The 24,833-nt window shown below is 43.4% G+C and overlaps 1 protein-coding gene across 1 annotated transcript in view; it reads right to left on the bottom strand.

Moving 5' to 3' along the window:
- Positions 1–7,163, bottom strand: part of LOC110522698 (mucin-2) — a 33,923-nt gene extending 26,760 nt beyond the window's left edge. The window contains exons 1-8 of the mRNA XM_036968565.1: positions 7,039–7,163; positions 6,391–6,664; positions 5,675–5,789; positions 5,304–5,394; positions 4,750–4,889; positions 4,040–4,256; positions 3,695–3,820; positions 192–306 (exon numbers count right to left, since the gene is read on the bottom strand). Coding sequence (XP_036824460.1) covers positions 192–306; positions 3,695–3,820; positions 4,040–4,256; positions 4,750–4,889; positions 5,304–5,394; positions 5,675–5,789; positions 6,391–6,664; positions 7,039–7,114 — 1,154 coding nt within the window. The 5' untranslated portion in view covers positions 7,115–7,163. The remainder of the gene's footprint in view (positions 1–191; positions 307–3,694; positions 3,821–4,039; positions 4,257–4,749; positions 4,890–5,303; positions 5,395–5,674; positions 5,790–6,390; positions 6,665–7,038) is intronic.
- Between the last annotated feature and the right edge of the window lie 17,670 nt (positions 7,164–24,833).

Genomic DNA, 24,833 nt, shown 5'->3' with positions numbered 1-24,833 from the left:
TTATGAAGTAATTTACAGGACCAAAGATCATGGGGACAGACACTGAATCACAGACACAGAACACATGAAGTCATTTACAGGATAAACCAAGTACCCGAAACCTCTGTTACGACTTCTGTCTTAATGTAACTTGTTATGTTAACAGTTCAGTGCTTTACATTGAGCACTTGAAGTCTAAACCTTTGACTCACCATTCCTCACGGTCCTGTCTGAATACTTCTCCAGAGTTGTAAACTTTGTCGTGTTTGCACTGACACTGGTCCTGAGTGACACACCCCCTCTTTGAGATGTCATCAAACACAGTCCCTACAGAGTGGTGAAAACAGACAACATGTTACTAACATCACCACAGTCCCTACAGAGTGGTGAAAACAGACAACGTGATACTAACACAGTCCCTACAGAGTGGTGAAAACAGACAACGTGATACTAACATCACCACAGTCCCTACAGAGTGGTGAAAACAGACAACGTGTTACTAACATCACCACAGTCCCTACAGAGTGGTGAAAACAGACAACGTGATACTAACACAGTCCCTACAGAGTGGTGGAAACAGACAACATGTTACTAACATCACCACAGTCCCTACAGAGTGGTGAAAACAGACAACGTGTTACTAACATCACCACAGTCCCTACAGAGTGGTGAAAACAGACAACGTGTTACTAACACAGTCCCTACAGAGTGGTGAAAACAGACAACATGTTACTAACATCACCACAGTCCCTACAGAGTGGTGAAAACAGACAACGTGTTACTAACACAGTCCCTACAGAGTGGTGAAAACAGACAACGTGTTACTAACACAGTCCCTACAGAGTGGTGAAAACAGACAACGTGTTACTAACACAGTCCCTACAGAGTGGTGAAAACAGACAACGTGTTACTAACATCACCACAGTCCCTACAGAGTGGTGAAAACAGACAACATGTTACTAACATCACCACAGTCCCTACAGAGTGGTGAAAACAGACAACGTGATACTAACACAGTCCCTACAGAGTGGTGAAAACAGACAACATGTTACTAACATCACCACAGTCCCTACAGAGTGGTGTAAACAGACAACGTGTTACTAACACAGTCCCTACAGAGTGGTGAAAACAGACAACGTGTTACTAACATCACCACAGTCCCTACAGAGTGGTGAAAACAGACAACATGTTACTAACACAGTCCCTACAGAGTGGTGAAAACAGACAACGTGTTACTAACACAGTCCCTACAGAGTGGTGAAAACAGACAACATGTTACTAACATCACCACAGTCCCTACAGAGTGGTGAAAACAGACAACATGTTACTAACACAGTCCCTACAGAGTGGTGAAAACAGACAACATGTTACTAACATCACCACAGTCCCTACAGAGTGGTGAAAACAGACAACGTGTTACTAACACAGTCCCTACAGAGTGGTGAAAACAGACAACATGTTACTAACATCACCACAGTCCCTACAGAGTGGTGAAAACAGACAACGTGTTACTAACACAGTCCCTACAGAGTGGTGAAAACAGACAACGTGTTACTAACATCACCACAGTCCCTACAGAGTGGTGAAAACAGACAACATGTTACTAACACAGTCCCTACAGAGTGGTGTAAACAGACAACGTGTTACTAACACAGTCCCTACAGAGTGGTGAAAACAGACAACGTGTTACTAACATCACCACAGTCCCTACAGAGTGGTGAAAACAGACAACGTGTTACTAACATCACCACAGTCCCTACAGAGTGGTGAAAACAGACAACGTGTTACTAACATCACCACAGTCCCTACAGAGTGGTGAAAACAGACAACGTGTTACTAACATCACCACAGTCCCTACAGAGTGGTGAAAACAGACAGCGTGATACTAACACAGTCCCTACAGAGTGGTGAAAACAGACAACGTGATACTAACATCACCACAGTCCCTACAGAGTGGTGAAAACAGACAACGTGTTACTAACATCAATCACCACAGTCCCTACAGAGTGGTATACTGATACATTGAGGTGTGTTCTAGATCTCTATCATCACTGTTATACTGATACATTGAGGTGTGTTCTAGATCTCTATCATCACTATTATACTGATACATTGAGGTGTGTTCTAGATCTCTGTCATCACTGTTATACTGATACATTGAGGTGTGTTCTAGATCTCTACCATCACTGTTATACTGATACATTGAGGTGTGTTCTAGATCTCTATCATCACTGTTATACTGATACATTGAGGTGTGTTCTAGATCTCTATCATCACTGTTATACTGATACATTGAGGTGTGTTCTAGATCTCTATCATCACTGTTATACTGATACATTGAGGTGTGTTCTAGATCTCTATCATCACTGTTATACTGATACATTGAGGTGTGTTCTAGATCTCTATCATCACTGTTATACTGATACATTGAGGTGTGTTCTAGATCTCTATCATCACTGTTATACTGATACATTGAGGTGTGTTCTAGATCTCTGTCATCACTGTTATACTGATACATTGAGGTGTGTTCTAGATCTCTACCATCACTGTTATACTGATACATTGAGGTGTGTTCTAGATCTCTGTCATCACTGTTATACTGATACATTGAGGTGTGTTCTAGATCTCTACCATCACTGTTATACTGATACATTGAGGTGTGTTCTAGATCTCTGTCATCACTGTTATACTGATACATTGAGGTGTGTTCTAGATCTCTATCATCACTGTTATACTGATACATTGAGGTGTGTTCTAGATCTCTATCATCACTGTTATACTGATACATTGAGGTGTGTTCTAGATCTCTATCATCACTGTTATACTGATACATTGAGGTGTGTTCTAGATCTCTATCATCACTGTTATACTGATACATTGAGGTGTGTTCTAGATCTCTATCATCACTGTTATACTGATACATTGAGGTGTGTTCTAGATCTCTGTCATCACTGTTATACTGATACATTGAGGTGTGTTCTAGATCTCTACCATCACTGTTATACTGATACATTGAGGTGTGTTCTAGATCTCTGTCATCACTGTTATACTGATACATTGAGGTGTGTTCTAGATCTCTATCATCACTGTTATACTGATACATTGAGGTGTGTTCTAGTTCTCTATCATCACTGTTATACTGATACATTGAGGTATGTTCTAGATCTCTATCATCACTGTTATACTGATACATTGAGGTGTGTTCTAGATCTCTATCATCACTGTTATACTGATACATTGAGGTGTGTTCTAGTTCTCTATCATCACTGTTATACTGATACATTGAGGTATGTTCTAGATCTCTATCATCACTGTTATACTGATACATTGAGGTGTGTTCTAGTTCTCTATCATCACTGTTATACTGATACATTGAGGTGTGTTCTAGATCTCTACCATCACTGTTATACTGATACATTGAGGTATGTTCTAGTTCTCTATCATCACTGTTATACTGATACATTGAGGTGTGTTCTAGATCTCTATCATCACTGTTATACTGATACATTGAGGTGTGTTCTAGATCTCTATCATCACTGTTATACTGATACATTGAGGTGTGTTCTAGATCTCTACCATCACTGTTATACTGATACATTGAGGTGTGTTCTAGATCTCTACCATCACTGTTATACTGATACATTGAGGTGTGTTCTAGATCTCTATCATCACTGTAATACTGATACATTGCGGTGTGATCTGGTTAAAGGCTGACCGTGAGGGCAGAAGCAGCCGTCCATCAGGTGTTCTTCACACAGTGAGCTGGTGTCTGAGTGGGTACAGGTATCCATGCAGGGAGAGCCACTCTCCAGATAGACCATGTTGAACGGACACTGCTTGTCTAAGAAAACAAAGGAAATAAATTATAGTACATTTAATTATTATATGTAAATATGTATATATGTATACTTATTTATTTTTTAAGACATTTGTGTGATCTGAAGTTGACTATGGACAATAAAGAGTTATTTTTTGCATGTGACTTTTTGATCTACAACTCTACTGTCATCCAGTAAATGTTTTCCTGAACACCCAGACAGTTATTGAGATGTCCCATTACCACAGAAGGCTGTTGTTCTCCAGTGGGGTGGCTGTCCCCCGGCGTGGGAGCACTGTCTGGAGTACTCTGCCAGGGTGCTGCAGACACAGAAGCTATCAGAAGTGTTGCTGCAGCCACACAGGTCCTGAACACAGGCCTGGATGTAGGGCTCAGGGTTCACGACCGCACCACAGGAGCTCCACAACGGCGAGCGCAGGAGCTGGTCACACTGGGCATGCTGAGGAGGAAGGAGGAGGAAGAGGAGGAAGAGGTGAATGAGGAGAAGGTATAGGTGAATGATGAGGGAGAGGAGGAGGTGGTGGAGGAGGGAGAGGAGGAGTGGGAGGAGGTAGAGGTGGAGGAGGAGGGAGAGAAGGAGGAGATGGTGGCGGGAGAAGAGGAGGAAGTGGAGGGAGAGAAGGAGTGGGAGAGGAGGGGGAGCAGGAGGAGGTAGAGGTGGAGGAGGAGGAGAGGATGAGGATGGGGAGGAGGAAGGGGAGGAGGAGGAGGTGGAGGGAGGAGAGGGAGGGAGAGAAGGATTGGGAGAGGAGGAGGCAGAGGAGGAGGAGAGGACGAGGAAGATGTTCCGAGTTTAGTTGCAATACGAATAATATTATGCCAGATCTGAAATGAATTGGTTCCATATGGCAGTCAAATACATCAATAGAATGAAGTGAAGTGAAATACTGTAGTCTACTTGTCAGGCTGAACAGACTGGAGGTAGAACTTACAAACTCCTTGCATGTGTCCTCTTTAGGCTGAACGTCTGCAGGTTCATCTTCCTCTTCCTCTTCATAGGGGTCTTCACAGTCCTCGTTGGGCCTGTGGACCTTCTGTCTGTTTCCAAACTCAATGGGGCTCACTTTACGACCTGCACGGAAATAAAACGATGTCATCCTTCATCAATAAGTGATTAGAAACGCATATAAATGTGTATACATGTATATTAATGAACTTACAACATGTGTGAAATTACAATGATGTTACTTGATGTAAGAATATAAAACAGTCACTTAGAATATATTAATAAATAGCATGGTAATAATAACAACTAAATAAATCATTATAAATATTTAGATACATGCTTAGAAAGTCGTTATAAGTGACTAAACATGTAATAAATGATAATATTATTGGAATATATTGATTATACTTAACACCATAAAACCTTACAGGAATAAGCTATTATAAATACTTGTACATATTAATATAAAGTCGTTATAAATGACTATTCATGTTATAATGCTCATGACTCGTGATGCTAATAATTGTTATAAATGCTCACCGTTATGAACAAACTCATTGTGGACTGGAAGGCCATTGAAGTCTCCACAGAGACCACAGGTACGGTTGGTGTACTCCGTGTCCAGCTCCACCTAACGCAAACAGTGATGGGTCAACTATTTTCTAAGGTAGACTCAGAGAAATGCCGTTGTCACGGGCAGCAGCACAGATGTTGAGATGAGATACAAGACTTCACTCTCACACAGTCACACACGTGGTATCTGTCCATGTGCACGGGTTCGTTTCACACTGTTCACTGTTTAATGACAGCAGTCCATTTCAGTGAACGTATTGATTCTTACAAAGCGAATAAATAAATAGACTTCTGTATGCATTCTTCTAAGTAACGTTTTGATTCTCATAAAAGCTTACCATGACGGCATCTTCTCCGTTCCACATGACAACCAGGCCAACCTTGGAGTAGAGTTTGGTGTAAACTGCATTCCTCTCCAGTTGGACTCCTCCATTGTAGTACGGCAGAGTTACACTGGGAATAAAGAAGGAGAATATAATTAATGATAGAGATGACATAGAAATGTACCAACCTGTCAATTAACAACAAACAGACACAAAATACAGTTAAATCCTTTGAATTCAAAATGGAATCCCTGGAAATATGTCAGAGTACTGTCTCAGATGGGAATAGGTAACAGCATAATATAAATCCATTACTTTTTACAGAGAGGAAATGTTAGATAGATATATAGATATATAGATAGATAGATAGATAGATAGATAGATAGATAGATAGATAGATATCAATACATGATTTTTTTTTATGACAGGGTAACTGGGGCGGCAGGGTAGCTTAGTGGTTAGAGCGGTGGACTAGTAACCGGAGGGTTGTAATTTCAAACCCCCGAGCTGACAAGGTACAAATCTGTCAATCTTCCCCTGAACAGGCAGTTAACCCACTGTTCTTAGGCCATCATAGAAAATAAGAATTTGTTCTTAGCTGACTTGCCTGGCTAAATAAAGGTAAAAAAAATAAAAAATTCATGGCTCACTTGAAAAATGATGTCAATCTCAGTGTGACGTCCCTGATGAATTAGAAGACACATAACATAAAACATTTGTGGAAAACTTACATTTCTCCATTGACCGCGACCTGAGTCTTGGTCAGGTGGAAGACCAGGTCGTTGATAGTGACCACTACGTGCTTGACCGTAGGGTTCCCCTCAGCCTCAGTAGCCTCGTTCCTCTTCAGGTGCACAGAGAACTCCTGGTAGGACTCAGAGTGGCAGTCGGAGGCCAGGTTGTATTCACACGTCCCTGGGAACTGGTACACGTCTCCATCGAAGGTCTTGAAGTGCTCTCTGCCCCAGGTGCTGCAGATGCTGTTCACATGGTTGGACTGGCGCGCTGAGGAGACGAAAACAGAAAACGTTACCCACTTTAAATGTATGGAATCAGAAAGAGACACAATTTTATAACTTTGCTGTAAATTGTAAATAATGCAGCATGTATTTCTAAATATCCAGTTGTAGTGGATTGTGAATCAAGATATTAAAAAATATGACACTCCTAGACAGACGGCACTCAGATTTGCTCCAACCAAGACTGTCCATAATAACAAAATGTGTCTGTTCTTGACTGATAGTTGACTCGAAATAGATAGAAACTTAATCTAGCGCCATCTCTATACAGTATCTATTTCTATGTTTGACTGTTTGTCTTTGTCTGCATAGATCAAAATAAATCACTGCTATTTCCAAAATGATCGTGTATCGTCTTACCTTTCTTGGCTTTCACCTGGATGGCGCTCGTTAGTGGCAGAGCGAGAACGCACAACCACAGAGTTGTCCACCCCATAGTTAGTGTCCAGGTGAAGTGGGCTTCAGGTAAAAGTGCGGAGTGCTGCTTGACGGCCTCCTTTATAATGGCATTGTTTAATCTGTGTCTGTCAGTTCACACCCATCAGAAGGAGGATGTCAGACATCTTTATTGAGACATGGTAAACATGTCTATTGACAGGGACAGATTACCGACTGGGCAATCAGATAACATAAGAACATGGCATAAGTCATTGCAAAATTGCAGGAAATTAGCTTTAAAACAGCAACATTTTCTCTTCGTTGCCAAGAGGGGGGGTTCTCCAAAATGTTATTGTACAGTGGCCCAGATTTGGGTTTATTCCAGCCCTGTCTAAGGAAATTCAACCACTTTCAGAAGTCCCCTTTACTATCTATTATTTCCTTTATTCTGAATGTAAATGTTAAAAAAAAATTTAAAAAACAATGTTTTTAACTTTGGACTTACAATAAATACTATATATTCATAACGGAGACAGTGTCGTGCCTCCTTCAATTATGCATCATTTGATTATTTAAGGTATAGCACCTCTCAGAAAACAAGGTCATGTTTTTTTTATTTTACCTTTATTTAACCAGGCAAGTCAGTTAAGAACAAATACCTTGTCAGCTCAGGGATTCGAATTTGCAACCTTCAGGTCCAACGCTCTAACCAATAGGCTACCCTGCCGTCCAGAACCTGAAAGGGTTGTTCGGCAGTCAAATCAGATCAAATCAAATGTATTTATATAGTCCTTCTTAAATCAGCTGATATCTCAAAGTGCTGTACAGAAACCCAGCCTAAAACCCCAAACAGTAAGCAATTCAGGTGTAGAAGCACGGTGGCTAGGAAAACCTAACCTAGAAAGGCCAAAACCCAGGAAGAAACCTAGAGAGGAACCAGTCTATGAGAGGTGGCCAGTCCTCTTCTGGCTGTGCCGGGTGGAGATTATAACAGAACATGGCCAAGATGTTGAAGTGTTCATAAATGACCAGCAGGGTCAAACAATAATATTCACAGTGGTTGTCGAGGGTGCAACAGGTCAGCACCTCAGGAGTAAATGTCAGTTGGCTTTTCATAGCCGATCATTAAGAGTATCTCTACCGCTCCTGCTGTCTCTAGAGAGTTGAAAATAGCAGGTCTGGGACAGGTAGCACGTCCGGTGTACAGCTCAGCTTCACTTGACTCCTTTGGGCCCTACAGTAAGAGTTGTTTCAATTCAACGGCTCATCTCAGCTTCACTTGACTCATTTGGGCCCTACAGTAAGAGTTGTTTCAATTCAACGGCTCATCTCAGCTTCACTTGACTCATTTGGGCCCTACGGTAAGAGTTGTTTCAATTCAACGGCTCATCTCAGCTTCACTTGACTCATTTGGGCCCTACAGTAAGAGTTGTTTCAATTCAACGGCTCATCTCAGCTTCACTTGACTCCTTTGGGCCCTACAGTAAGAGTTGTTTCAATTCAACGGCTCATCTCAGCTTCACTTGACTCATTTGGGCCCTACAGTAAGAGTTGTTTCAATTCAACGGCTCATCTCAGCTTCACTTGACTCATTTGGGCCCTACAGTAAGAGTTGTTTCAATTCAACGGCTCATCTCAGCTTCACTTGACTCATTTGGGCCCTACAGTAAGAGTTGTTTCAATTCAACGGCTCATCTCAGCTTCACTTGACTCATTTAGGCCCTACAGTAAGAGTTGTTTCAATTCAACGGCTCATCTCAGCTTCACTTGACTCATTTGGGCCCTACAGTAAGAGTTGTTTCAATTCAACGGCTCATCTCAGCTTCACTTGACTCCTTTGGGCCCTACAGTAAGAGTTGTTTCAATTCAACGGCTCATCTCAGCTTCACTTGACTCATTTGGGCCCTACAGTTTGAATCCCACTTAAGAATTGTTTTATCAACCTCCAAAAATACTTCCTACAGGGGGTTTCTCATTTATACTCCTGATTGAACCTCTATCAAGTGTAGCTCAGCATCAGTATCACTATTTACATGATCAATATGGATTAATAGCTCAGATTAGAGTCATGATCACTTTATTACATCCTCATAATCGTAAACGCCTCGTACTTCCTGTAATCTAAGGTGAATATGTAAACATTACACAGGTTAAGAGCATTTCAACCGTTCCGTTTAAACTGTGTAGTGATGCATGTACCAGTATGCTTGAGGCCTGAATGACGCCAGTGAAAGAACGTGCCTGAGGCCTGAATGACACCCTAGTCACTATTTAGTACACTACTTTTGACCAGGCCCCATAGGCCACTAGTTTAAAGTAGTGTACCCTATAGGTAATGGGGATCCATTTGGGATGTAGCCAGTGTCTGTCCCCCAGCAGCAGCAGCAGCTCAGTAGAAGGGTTCTATCAGGGATATATAAGAGTCATCTAGACATGGTTCAGGGTTGTGTCACCTTCTATCCACCATCTGTCTCTCTTGATGGAGGAACAACCGAGGTCATGAGCAGTGATACATCCTGGTCCTGCCCATGTTCTGAAGACTTTCAGACCCTTTACAGCCTGGGTGTCAGTCGGTTTCTGCTATCTTGTCAACTCCTTGTCATTCATTGGCACGCCAAACATGGCAATTTCATAAGACGCAAAATGCAGTGCATTCGGAAAGTATTCAGACCCCTTGACTTTTTTCACATTGTGTTACTTTACAGCCTTATTCTATAATGTATTAAATAGTTTTCCCTACTTTCAATCTACACACAATACCCCATAATGACAAAGAAAGAACAGGTTTTAGAAATGTTTGCAAATTTAGAGTTGTGACGAATGGTCTGCAATGTAGGTACGTACAGTGGTTTGATAAAGAATGAATACACTTCTGATCAAGTGTAAACAGAGTTCACTCTCATGACAGCCACGTTGTATTCCTTCTTTTCCCTTCGCTTGTGGACTTCAATGGACAACACATCAGCTGTATATGACCAAGCGAAAAAAAAAACGTTCCAACCCAAACCGCTACACACAGCCTACATCGTTGTCACCATATTAGCTAAAGTAACGTCATAGTCAACATAGCTAATGAAACTAACGCGATAGTAAACCCTCTACAATCATGCAGTAACGTTAGTGTACAGTCCTAAAGGCGGGCCCTGGTGGCAATAAATTAGTAATACAAAAAGCTTAACTTGACTTGGAAGAGTTTCAGTATTGTGTTGTAAAGTCATAGCCAGCTAGCTAACATAGCATCCCTCTGCTATAGTCAGCTAGCTAACATAGCATCCCTCTGTTATAGCCAGCTAGCTAACATAGCATCCCTCTGTTATAGCCAGCTAGCTAACATAGCATCCCTCTGTTATAGCCAGCTAGCTAACATAGCATCCCTCTGTTATAGCCAGCTAGCTAACACAGCATCCCTCTGTTATAGCCAGCTAGCTAACATAGCTTCCCTCTGTTATAGCCAGCTAGCTAACACAGCTTCCCTCTGTTATAGCCAGCTAGCTAACATAGCACCCATCTGCTATAGTCAGCTAGCTAACATAGCATCCCTCTGTTATAGCCAGCTAGCTAACATAGCATCCCTCTGTTATAGCCAGCTAGCTAACATAGCATCCCTCTGTTATAGCCAGCTAGCTAACACAGCATCCCTCTGTTATAGCCAGCTAGCTAACACAGCTTCCCTCTGTTATAGCCAGCTAGCTAACATAGCATCCCTCTGTTATAGCCAGCTAGCTAACATAGCATCCCTCTGTTATAGCCAGCTAGCTAACATAGCATCCCTCTGTTATAGCCAGCTAGCTAACACAGCATCCCTCTGTTATAGCCAGCTAGCTAACATAGCGTCCCTCTGTTATAGCCAGCTAGCTAACATAGCATCCCTCTGTTATAGCCAGCTAGCTAACATAGCATCCCTCTGTTATAGCTAGCTAGCTAACATAGCATCCCTCTGTTATAGCCAGCTAGCTAACATAGCATCCCTCTGTTATAGCCAGCTAGCTAACATAGCATCCCTCTGTTATAGCCAGCTAGCTAACATAGCATCCCTCTGTTATAGCCAGCTAACTAACATAGCATCCCTCTGTTTTAGCCAGCTAGCTAACATAGCATCCCTCTGTTATAGCCAGCTAGCTAACATAGCATCCCTCTGTTATAGCCAGCTAGCTAACATAGCATCCCTCTGTTATAGCCAGCTAGCTAACATATCATCCCTCTGTTATAGCCAGCTAGCTAACATAGCATCCCCCTGTTATAGCCAGCTAGCTAACATAGCATCCCTCTGTTATAGCCAGCTAGCTAACATAGCATTCCTCTGTTATAGCCAGCTAGCTAACATAGCATCCCTCTGTTTGAGCAGGGTGTTTCAGTAGGCTAAATTAGCTAGCTGCATTTGCTAGCTCAGTAAGTGATCAACCACGTTTTATGCACTGCAGTGCTAGCTAGCTGTAGCTCAGGCTTTCAGTACTATATTCATTTTCTGATCCTTTGATTGGGTGGACAACATGTCAGTTCATGCTACAAGAGCTCTGATAGGTTGAAGAACGTCCTCCGGAAGTTGTCATAATTACTGTGTAAGTCTATGGAAGGGGGTGAGAACCATGAGCCTCCTAGGTTTTGTACTGAGGTCAATGTACCCAGAGGAGGACGGAAGCTAGCTGTCCTCCGGCTACACAATGGTGCTACCCTACAGAGTGCTGTTGAGGCTACTGTTGACCTTCATTGCAAAATAATGTGTTTTAATCAGTTATTTGGTGACATGTGAATATATTCAGTACAGTTTTATCGAAAAAGGATAACTTTAATTGTTTTACAGTAAAAACATTTCTGAAATTCACTGAGGAGGATGGTCCTCCTCTTCCTCCTCTGAGGAGCCTCCACTGAGTCAATAGCAGGTATGGATGCTGTACAGTTGACATGGAGTGTAAGGTCAATGGTAAGTATGGATGCTGTACAGTTGACATGGAGTGTAAGGTCAATGGCAGGTATGGATGCTATACAGTTGACATGGAGGGTAAGGTCAATGGTTAGTATAGGTGCTGTACAGTTGACATGGAGGGTAAGGTTAATGGTCAGTATGGATGCTGTACAGATGACATGGAGGGTAAGGTCAATGGTAAGTATGGATGCTGTACAGTTGACATGGAGGGTAAGGTCAATGGTAAGTATGGATGCTGTACAGTTGACATGGAGGGTAAGGTCAATGGTCAGTATGGATGCTGTACAGGCTAACATTTGGACGTTTCAACTAAAAAATACTCTTTGTCACATGACTATAGACATTGAAACATAATGCTTATAGAGACAAAAAGCAACAATAGCCTATAATTAATGGGTTAGGCTATACTGGGTTCTCACCATCATTGTTAATATCATTATTCACTGAATACCTGAATATCAGTAGACATTGAATATCCCTTTGAACATGGTGAAGCTATTAATTACCCTTTGGATGGTGCATCAATGCACCCAGTCACTACAAAGTGACAGATGTCCTTCCTCACTCAGTTCCGGAGAGGAAGGAACCACTCAGGGATTTTCAGCATGAGGCCGATCGTGAATTTAAACCGTTCCATTTTAATGGCTGTGATACGAGAAACTGAGGATGGATCAACCACATTGTAGTTATTCTAACCTAATTGACAGAGTGAAAAAAGGAAGCCTGTAGAGAATTAAAATATTCAAAACATCCTGTTTACAACAAGGCATTAAAGTAATTTGACTAGGGTGGGTATTCTAGTTTCTTTATTTCAATGTTTTCTGTTTCTGTGTTTTAGCCGGGTATGGTTCTCAATCAGGGACAGCTGTCTATCGTTGTCTCTGATTGGGAATCATACTTAGGCAGCCTGTTTTGCCTCCTTAGGTGGTGGGATGTTGTTTTTTGTTAGCTCTGTGAAACCTACTGAACCTACTGTTCGTTATTCTTTTGTTGTTTTGTTTTGGTGTTCTGAGAAATAAAGATCATGAACACGTACCACGCTGCACCTTGGTCCACTTCTTCCGACGGGCATTACAGAACATCTCACCACAAACGGAACAAGCAGCGAGGCCGGGAGGAGCAGCGTTTTCTGGACGAATGGACCTGGGAGGACATCCTGAATGGGAAAGGATCCTGGACGTGAGAGGAGATCCTGGCGGGAAAGGAGGCAGCGAGAGAAAGGGCCCAGGATTACACAGGGTCACGGCTGGCACGAAAGACCGGGAGGCCACTCCAAAAAACGTTTTTGGCAGAGTCAGGATTCAGACCTAAGCCCAGAGTCCGGATTCCTCGTGCTTAACGTAAGGAGCTGGTACTGGTCAGGCACCGTGTTATGCGGTGGAGCGCATGGTGTCTCCAGTGCGCGTTCACAGTCCGGTGCGCTACATTCCAGCTCCCCGCATTGGTCGAGCTAGAGTGGCATCCAGCCAGGAGGGATGGTGCCAGCTCAGCACGCCTGGCCTCCAGTGTGTCTCTTCGGCCCAGGATATCATGCGCCGGCTCTGCGTCATGTGCCAGCGCCCCACATTTGCCGGGCGAAGGTAACCATCCAGCCAGGACGGGTTGTGCAGGCTCTACGCTCGAGACCTCCAGTGCGTCTCCACGGCCCAGTGTATCCGGTGCCTGTTACCAGAACCAGGCCTCCTGTATGTCTCCCCAGCCTGGTGAGTCCTGTGCCTGCTCCCAGAACCAGGCCTCCTGTATGTCTCCCCAGCCTGGTGAGTCCTGTGCCTGCTCCCAGAACCAGGTCTCCTGTATGTCTCCCCAGCCTGGTGAGTCCTGTGCTTGTTCCCAGAACCAGGCCTCCTGTATGTCTCCCCAGCCTGGTGAGTCCTGTGCCTGCTCCCAGAACCAGGTCTCCTGTATGTCTCCCCAGCCTGGTGAGTCCTGTGCCTGCTCCCAGAACCAGGTCTCCTGTATGTCTCCCCAGCCTGGTGAGTCCTGTGCCTGCTCCCAGAACCAGGCCTCCTGTATGTCTCCCCAGCCTGGTGAGTCCTGTGCTTGTTCCCAGAACCAGGCCTCCTGTATGTCTCCCCAGCCTGGTGAGTCCTGTGCTTGTTCCCAGAACCAGGCCTCCTGTATGTCTCCCCAGCCTGGTAAGCCCTGTGCCTGCTCCCAGAACCAGGCCTCCTGTATGTCTCCCCAGCCTGGTGAGTCCTGTGCCTACTCCACGCACCAGGCTTCCCATACGTCTCCTCACTCCAGTGATGATCCATGGCCCGAAGCCTCCAGTGATGATCCATGGCACGGAGCCTCCAGTGATGATCCATGGCACGGAGCCTCCAGTGATGATCCATGGCACAGAGCCTCCAGTGATGATCCATGGCACGGAGCCTCCAGTGATGATCCATGGCACGAAGCCTCCAGTGATGAGTCATGACACGGAGCCTCCAGCGACGGCCTCCAGTTCGGAGCCCCCCAGCGACGGACCCCAGTCCGGGTCCCACAACGAGGGACCCCAGTCTGGGGCCCACAACGAGGGTTCCCAGTCCGGGGCCACAGAGAGGGTCCCCAGTCAGCGACAAGGGTCCCTGCACTAGCGCCGCCGCCAAAGTGGGGTGAGCCACAGGTGGAGCGGGGACTACGTTCCGCACCAAAGCCGCCACCGCGGATAGATGCCCACCCAGACCCTCCCCTATAGGTTCAGGTTTTGAGGCCGGAGTCCGCACCTTTCGGGGGGGTACTGTCACACAGGGTGTGGTCAGGGTGTGATTTGGGTGGGCATTCTATGTTCTGTTTTCTATGTTTTTGTATTTCTATGTTTAGGCCGGGAATGGTTCTCAATCAGGGACAGCTGTCTATCGTTGTCTCTGATTGGGAATCATACTTAGGCAAGCCTTTTTCCCTTTTGTGAATGTGGGAAGTTATCTTTGTTAGGGGCACTACAGCCCTTGTAAGCTTCACGGTCGTTCCTTTGTTTCTTGTTTTGTTGGCGACATTATAAATAAAGAAATGAACGCTCACCACGCTGCACCTTGGTCTCATTCCGACGACGGCCGTGACAGATGTTTCATTATGTAATTATGGGACGATGTTTCATTAGTTGTTTTGTTTGTTGTTATGTTTGTTGTTATGTTTGTTGTTATGTTTGTTGTTATGTTTGTTGTTATGTTTGTTGTTTTGTTTGTTGTTATGTTTGTTGTTATGTTTGTTGTTTTGTTTGTTGTTTTGTTTGTTGTTTTGTTTGTTGTTTTGTTTGTTGTGGAGTGTGTGATGCACGCAAAATGTATGTTCACAGTTTTGTGTTCATTTTATGTTTTGTTACATTTAACCCACATATGCTGAGAGTTTCAATTTCCCGAATATAACTATATTTTCACATCTTATCCAAACAGTCACTTATTAATGAATTTGACCTCATCAGTCTCATTACTGAACGTCGTAAACCCTTGGATATCTGCACGAACCCATAGAATCATGAATAATACAAATTGGCTTAATTATTTATTTACTAACTAACTTAGTTAATCACAGAATTGCTTAAACACACACACAAATAGTCACACATTGGTCACTACATGATACCAAGAAAAAGTCCCTAGCGGACAAAACCGATATGACAGCTTGGTAGACAAAGGAAAGGGGGTGGGGATTGCTCAAGATCAGGAAACTCAAAGCTGATAACTCATAGAAATGGCTAATTCCTTGAACATGAACAACCACTCATTTGAAAATAAATTGCAATTGACATATTCCCGAGTGTATGTTTTGGCTGTCCCTCTCTGCGATCACCGGGATCCGTCTGCTGGATCGTCAGTCGACAGAGAGCCTCTGGTTTGTCCACCAGAGATCAAAGTCGTAGGTTGTTAGAATGGATACTTCAGAGCACCATTCGGGAATGTTCTTAAGGTTTGGATGCGTTTACCAGACTAAAGTATTTAAACAGCTGCAGTCTGAACAATTGTTATTTTGTTTGTAGATTTCTTTGTCATTTCAATGTGGGTACCTTGTCCCTGCGTTTTTTACGATTGTAGAGTTGCCAACCATTTCAACACGTAGCTACCGCTACCGCAGATGTGGTTTTATATTTAGTAGAAGGGGGTGTTCCATGACACCTGCTGTAATGGCTGGGCTCATGGGGGCGTGACCACTGACCAGTTAAACTATATATGAAAATCCATACTCTCATTTAGAAGGCTAACATCACATTTCATCTTTTCACAAATAGTTTCATATTTAATCATATCTTTTTCACAACATTTACATGTAAACCCCATAATTGAAAGATTTACACAACCAGAGACACAGTAATGTGTGTTTCCTGTCCTTCATGAGATCCCCAAATGAAACACACTCGACATGACTGTCCCTTAAGTGTCCACGGACCACTCCCACATTCTCAAAAATATAAATATTGTTTAATTATTTAAACTTTTGATGTCCAGGTGTCTCCCTGTGTTCCACAGTTTACATTCCAATCTCGAACACTACAGAGCATAGGGGCAGCGTATTTTACGACCGCCATAATATATATATTATCCTTTATTATTTTCCCATAACCCTACCACCCCTCCACTAATTGGAGTGGAGTAAACTAATGGACAACAACACTTCTACTTCCAGCTTATTCATACTATATACATTTTAGAGACACAGTATATTGTACAATAATGCTATTTAATTTGTTCTTAGTCCCACCCTTCAGCTCCTCCAACTCCTCCCATCTATCTCTGAACACCATCCCGTCCCACCCTTCAGCTCCGTTCAACTCCTCCCATCTATCTCTGAACACCATCCCGTCCCACCCTTCAGCTCCGTTCAACTCCTCCCATCTATCTCTTAACACCATCCAGTTTCCGTTTGCCATAACCGTGATGTTATACAAATGTTCTGCCATTTTTTATTCCCATAGTTTCTACAGATTGTACATTAAAGAATACACATTTTTGCTAAGAGTATCATTATATTATTGATTGATTGACTATGACGTTTTAAATCACCCAGCAGTGCTGTTTGCAGAGTTAGCTGCAGGTAAACGTTACAAATATTCAGCCATTCCTGAACCTGCGACCAAAAACAAGCCGCATATGGACAGTATCAAATCAAATAATCGAATGATTCTGTTTCTTTCACAGGAAAATGTACAGCCTTACCAGTGGATCTTGGGTCCATGAAAGGTGGGTGTCCTGGAGGAGGCTGATACTCCATTTCATGGATCCATAGGTACGGCTGTACATCATCCATACTGACCATTAATCTTACCCTCCATGTCAACTGTACAGCATCCATACTGACCATTGACCTTACACTCCATGTCAACTGTACAGCATCCATACTGACCATTAATCTTACCCTCCATGTCAACTGTACAGCATCCATACCTGCTATTGACCTTACCCTCCATGTCAACTGTACAGCATCCATACTGACCATTGACCTTACCCTCCATGTCATCTGTACATCATCCATACTGACCATTGACCAAACCCTCCATGTCAACTGTACAGCATCCAAACCTGCTATTAACCTTACCCTCCGTGTCAACTGTACATCATCCAAACTGACCATTGACCTTACCCTCCATGTCATCTGTACATCATCCATACTGACCATTGACCAAACCCTCCATGTCAACTGTACAGCATCCAAACCTGCTATTGATCTTACCCTCCATGTCAACTGTACAGCATCCATACTGACCATTGACCTTACCCTCCATGTCAACTGTACATCATCCATACTGACCATTGACCTTACCCTCCATGTCAACTGTACAGCATCCATACTGACCATTGACCTTACCCTCCATGTCAACTGTACATCATCCATACCTGCTATTTACCTTACCCTCCATGTGAACTGTACAGCATCCATACTGACCATTGACCTTACCCTCCATGTCAACTGTACATCATCCATACTGACCATTAATCTTACCCTCCATGTCAACTGTACAGCATCCATACTGACCATTGACCTTACACTCCATGTCAACTGTACAGCATCCATACTGACCATTAATCTTACCCTCCATGTCAACTGTACAGCATCCATACCTGCTATTGACCTTACCCTCCGTGTCAACTGTACATCATCCAAACTGACCATTGACCTTACCCTCCATGTCAACTGTACATCATCCATACCTGCTATTTACCTTACCCTCCATGTCAACTGTACAGCATCCATACTGACCATTGACCTTACCCTCCATGTCAACTGTACATCATCCATACTGACCATTAATCTTACCCTCCATGTCAACTGTACAGCATCCATACTGACCATTGACCTTACACTCCATGTCAACTGTACAGCATCCATACTGACCATTAATCTTACCCTCCATGTCAACTGTACAGCATCCATACTGACCATTGACCTTACCCTCCATGTCAACTGTACAGCATCCATACCTGCTATTGACCTTACCCTCCATGTCAACTGTACAGCATCCATACTGACCATTGACCTTACCCTCCATGTCATCTGTACATCATCCATACTGACCATTGACCAAACCCTCCATGTCAACTGTACAGCATCCAAACCTGCTATTAACCTTACCCTCCGTGTCAACTGTACATCATCCAAACTGACCATTGACCTTACCCTCCATGTCATCTGTACATCATCCATACTGACCATTGACCAAACCCTCCATGTCAACTGTACAGCATCCAAACCTGCTATTGATCTTACCCTCCATGTCAACTGTACAGCATCCATACTGACCATTGACCTTACCCTCCATGTCAACTGTACATCATCCATACTGACCATTGACCTTACCCTCCATGTCAACTGTACAGCATCCATACTGACCATTGACCTTACCCTCCATGTCAACTGTACATCATCCATACCTGCTATTTACCTTACCCTCCATGTCAACTGTACAGCATCCATACTGACCATTGACCTTACCCTCCATGTCAACTGTACAGCATCCATACCTGCTATTTACCTTACCCTCCATGTCAACTGTACAGCATCCATACTGACCATTGACCTTACCCTCCATGTCAACTGTACAGCATCCATACTGACCATTGACCTTACCCTCCATGTCAACTGTACAGCATCCATACCTGCTATTGACCTTACCCTCCATGTCAACTGTACAGCATCCATACTGACCATTGACCTTACCCTCCATGTCAACTGTACATCATCCATACCTGCTATTTACCTTACCCTCCATGTCAACTGTACAGCATCCATACTGACCATTGACCTTACCCTCCATGTCAACTGTACAGCATCCATACCTGCTATTTACCTTACCCTCCATGTCAACTGTACAGCATCCATACTGACCATTGACCTTACCCTCCATGTCAACTGTACAGCATCCATACTGACCATTGACCTTACCCTCCATGTCAACTGTACAGCATCCATACCTGCTATTGACCTTACCCTCCATGTCAACTGTACAGCATCCATACTGACCATTGACCTTACCCTCCATGTCAACTGTACAGCATCCATACCTGCTATTGACCTTACCCTCCATGTCAACTGTACAGCATCCATACTGACCATTGACCTTACCCTCCATGTCAACTGTACAGCATCCATACCTGCCACTGACCTTACCCTCCATGTCAACTGTACAGCATCCATACCTGCTATTGACCTTACCCTCCATGTCAACTGTACAGCATCCATACTGACCATTGACCTTACCCTCCATGTCAACTGTACAGCATCCATACCTGCCACTGACTTTACCCTCCATGTCAACTGTACAGCATCCATACCTGCTATTGACCTTACCCTCCATGTCAACTGTACAGCATCCATACCTGCTATTGACCTTACCCTCCATGTCAACTGTACAGCATCCATACTGACTATTGACCTTACCCTCCATGTCATCTGTACAGCATCCATACTGACCACTGACCTTACCCTCCATGTTAACTGTACATCATCCATACTGACCATTAACCTTACCCTCCATGTTAACTGTACAGCATCCATACTGACCATTGACCTTACCCTCCATGTCAACTGTACATCATCCATACTGACCATTGACCTTACACTCCATGTCAACTGTACAGCATCCATACTGACCATTGACCTTACCCTCCATGTCAACTGTACATCATCCATACCTGCCACTGACCTTACCCTCCATGTCAACTGTACAGCATCCATACCTGCTATTTACCTTACCCTCCATGTCAACTGTACAGCATCCATACTGACCATTGACCTTACCCTCCATGTCATCTGTACAGCATCCATACTGACCATTGACCTTACCCTCCATGTCAACTGTACAGCATCCATACTGACCATTGACCTTACCCTCCATGTCAACTGTACAGCATCCATACTGACCATTGACCTTACCCTCCATGTCAACTGTACAGCATCCATACCTGCTATTGACCTTACCCTCCATGTCAACTGTACAGCATCCATACTGACCATTGACCTTACCCTCCATGTCAACTGTACAGCATCCATACTGACCATTGACCTTACCCTCCATGTCAACTGTACAGCATCCATACTGACCATTGACCTTACCCTCCATGTCAACTGTACAGCATCCATACCTGCCACTGACCTTACCCTCCATGTCAACTGTACAGCATCCATACCTGCTATTTACCTTACCCTCCATGTCAACTGTACAGCATCCATACTGACAACTGACCTTACCCTCCATGTCAACTGTACAGCATCCATACCTGCTATTGACCTTACCCTCCATGTCAACTGTACAGCATCCATACTGACCACTGACCTTACCCTCCATGTCAACTGTACAGCATCCATACTGACCATTGACCTTACCCTCCATGTCAACTGTACAGCATCCATACTGACCATTGACCTTACCCTCCATGTCAACTGTACAGCATCCATACTGACCATTGACCTTACCCTCCATGTCAACTGTACAGCATCCATACCTGCCACTGACCTTACCCTCCATGTCAACTGTACAGCATCCATACCTGCTATTGACCTTACCCTCCATGTCAACTGTACAGCATCCATACTGACTATTGACCTTACCCTCCATGTCATCTGTACAGCATCCATACTGACAACTGACCTTACCCTCCATGTCAACTGTACAGCATCCATACTGACCATTGACCTTACCCTCCATGTCAACTGTACAGCATCCATACTGACCACTGACCTTACCCTCCATGTCAACTGTACAGCATCCATACTGACCATTGACCTTACCCTCCATGTCAACTGTACAGCATCCATACTGACCATTGACCTTACCCTCCATGTCAACTGTACAGCATCCATACTGACCATTGACCTTACCCTCCATGTCAACTGTACAGCATCCATACCTGCCACTGACCTTACCCTCCATGTCCTGCCATCTTTATCAAAGCCCTGTACCTACAGTACAGACCATTCTTCACGACACTTCAATTCATTCGTAAGAAGTGTGTAAGCAATTATCACCTCGCGATTGTTGACATATAAATTCATGGAATGCTTATGTACAACCTTTGAATGTGTAATGCACGCAATGTAAGGTACGCACAGTTTTGCCTCACGCTGTTCACAGAATAATGACATACGATAGATGTTTGGCGTGCCAATGAATGACAAGGAGTTGACAAGATAGCAGAAACCGACTGACACCCAGGCTGTAAAAGGTCTGAAAGTCTTCAGAACATGGGCAGGACCAGGATGTATCACTGCAAATGACCTCGGTTGTTCCTCCTTCAAGAGAGACAGATGGTGGATAGAAGGTGACACAACCCTGATCCATGTCTAGATGACTCTTATATATCCCTGAAATTGTGTATAAGAGATCATACAAAATGTTTTTTTAGTGATTTCCTATGTTGAAAATATTTTTGTTGGTCTGTAATGTAGACCATCCTGAAGCTGCAGTTGATTCATTTATGAAATGACTTCTTGAATTGTTTTTCTTGTTATTAACCTCTCTGGGATAGGGGGCGGTATTTTCACGTCTGGATGAAAAGCGGGCCCGAAGTAAACTGACTGTTAGAACTGTTAAGGCTCCATGGATTGATGAGGAATTGAACAATTATATGGTTTGAAAGAGCCGGGACAAAAGGAGTGGCTAATAAGCACCCTTTACTGGTTCCAACAGCTGACCAATCAGCTTGCTGACAACTCCGCAAACTTTTTGAAAAAAAAAAAACATGGTGTTTGACCAGACACAATGCTATTTCTCTGTAAACTGACTTTCAGCATGCTTATAGAGAAGGGCAACTGAACATGTACTGCACTGACACAAATGACTGACGATGGATTGGAAATTCATAGATAATAACAAGATTGTAGGAACTGTACTGTTTGATTTCAGTGCAGCCTTTGATATCATTGACCGTAACCTGTTGTAGAGAAAACGTGTGTGTTATGGCTTTTCGACCTTAACACTTGACGCAGTAAGGAGAGTGAAGTTGCTAAATACTGTAGCCAGTAGTGTGGTGAGGAGGAGGAGGAGGAGGAGGAGGAGGAGGAGGAGTCTACTGTGTCCAGAAATGACCTCACTTTTAATTTTTCTGGATTCAGATCACTCAAACATGGTTTTAAGCTTTGTTTAACTATTGACAGTTACAGCTGAGTTCAAGATTGTATATCGATTCGCTCTCCTTAAATATTTGTCATCTGATGTATTAGTTGCAAAACTACAAAGCTTGTAGGGATTTGTAGTCTTGCACGATGTCTACTTTGAATCTCAGAGTAAATAGAGTAGAGTATATTGATAAATGGCACATTGTCCAAGAGAGATTTAGATGGTTATCAAATCGTCATGCCAGGGTAAGTCTACACAAAACACAGGTCTTATTTGAAGTGTTTTTAAAATCCCCTTATAGGAACAAATGAATGGTTGAAAAACTATTAGAACCATTTCCCTGTTTGACCTCCAGGTTTTATGGGTATTGTGACACCTCCACTGTGGGACTCTATAGTTCCAATGAATGGCTAAATTACTTCCGGACATGAATGGTCCAAGGAGCTCCTCCTCACCACTTCATATCAGGCTGACAGTTATTGCACATTTAGTGTAGTGATTTTCACCCCTAAAAAAGAATAAATACGTCTACAGTACATACATTTTTCAGATAAACAGACTTATTCTGAACACTCTCCCAACTCCCAACTTCGGCAGACGAGTTAAAAATTCTCACTGAAGTTTCTAGCCACTAGCTAGCTTGGAAGGGGCTCATCAGGAGGACTGACTGAACTGACTGAATCGAATCCGTTGGCCTCCACTCGACCTTCGCTGCGCAATATACGTCATCAATTTGGGCAGAAGGTGTGTCCGTATAGCCTCTCCCCTATCAGAAAGGTGTGTAGCTAGTGCCACAGTGCTGCAGAGCGCCTACTGTATGCTACAGGAGTTTGAAAGGTGACACATTCTACAGGTGATTATTTCCAATATCAGAAAGGTGTGTAGCTAGTGCCACAGTGCTGCAGAGCGCCTACTGTATGCTACAGGAGTTTGAAAGGTGACACATTCTACAGGTGATTATTTCCAATATCAGAAAGGTGTGTAGCTAGTGCCACAGTGCTGCAGAGCGCCTACTGTATGCTACAGGAGTTTGAAAGGTGACACATTCTACAGGTGATTATTTCCAATATCAGAAAGGTGTGTAGCTAGTGCCACAGTGCTGCAGAGCGCCTACTGTATGCTACAGGAGTTTGAAAGGTGACACATTCTACAGGTGATTATTTCCAATATCAGAAAGGTGTGTAGCTAGTGCCACAGTGCTGCAGAGCGCCTACTGTATGCTACAGGAGTTTGAAAGGTGACACATTCTACAGGTGATTATTTCCAATATCAGAAAGGTGTGTAGCTAGTTCCCCAGTGCTACCTAGCGCCTACTGTATGCTACAGGAGTTTGAAAGGTGACACATTCTACAGGTGATTATTTCCAATATCAGAAAGGTGTGTAGCTAGTGCCACAGTGCTGCAGAGCGCCTACTGTATGCTACAGGAGTTTGAAAGGTGTCACATTCTACCCCTCCTTTTCGTTTCTCCAATAGTTCATTTCCTGGTTGTGTTTTTTTTATTTATTTTTACATTTGAATCCCCAGCTTCAATTGAAATTGGCATGGTTTATAATAAGTGCCTAGTTCCGGTACATATTACTACAGTTTGTTAGATGTTTTGAGTTTTAGATCCCACACTAAATGATGCCCAGCTTATAAAAGCTTCATAAAGGCTTCATAAACACTACACACTAAACACTACATACATGTTGATTCCCAGGACCACGCATGACTGTAAGTCGCTTTGGATAAAAGCGTCTGCTAAATTGTATATAGTGTACTTTATTTCACTAAAACATTTCCAGGAAGGCTTTAGAGAGTATGCCATCACTTTAGAGAGTATGCCATCACTTTAGAGAGTATGCCATAACTTTATAGCGTATGCCAACACTTTAGAGTGTATGCCATCACTTTAGAGCGTGTGCCATCACTTTAGAGAGTATGGCATCACTTTAGAGAGTATGACATAACTTTAGAGCGTATGACATCACTTTAGAGAGTATGACATCACTTTAGAGAGTATGCCATCAATTTAGAGAGTATGACATCACTTTATAGCGTATGCCAACACTTTAGAGAGTATGCCATCAATTTAGAGAGTATGACATCACTTTATAGCGTATGCCAACACTTTAGAGAGTATGACATAACTTTAGAGCGTGTGCCATCACTTTAGAGAGTATGGCATCACTTTAGAGAGTATGACATAACTTTAGAGCGTATGCCATCACTTTAGAGAGTATGACATCACTTTAGAGAGTATGCCATCAATTTAGAGAGTATGACATCACTTTATAGCGTATGCCAACACTTTAGAGCGTATGCCATCACTTTAGAGCGTGTG

The sequence above is a fragment of the Oncorhynchus mykiss genome, chromosome 30 (genome assembly GCF_013265735.2).
Source record: "Oncorhynchus mykiss isolate Arlee chromosome 30, USDA_OmykA_1.1, whole genome shotgun sequence".
Lineage (NCBI taxonomy): Eukaryota > Metazoa > Chordata > Actinopteri > Salmoniformes > Salmonidae > Oncorhynchus > Oncorhynchus mykiss.
The sequence above is the reverse complement of the archived record's forward strand: the minus strand, read 5'-3'. Positions and strand labels throughout refer to the sequence as shown.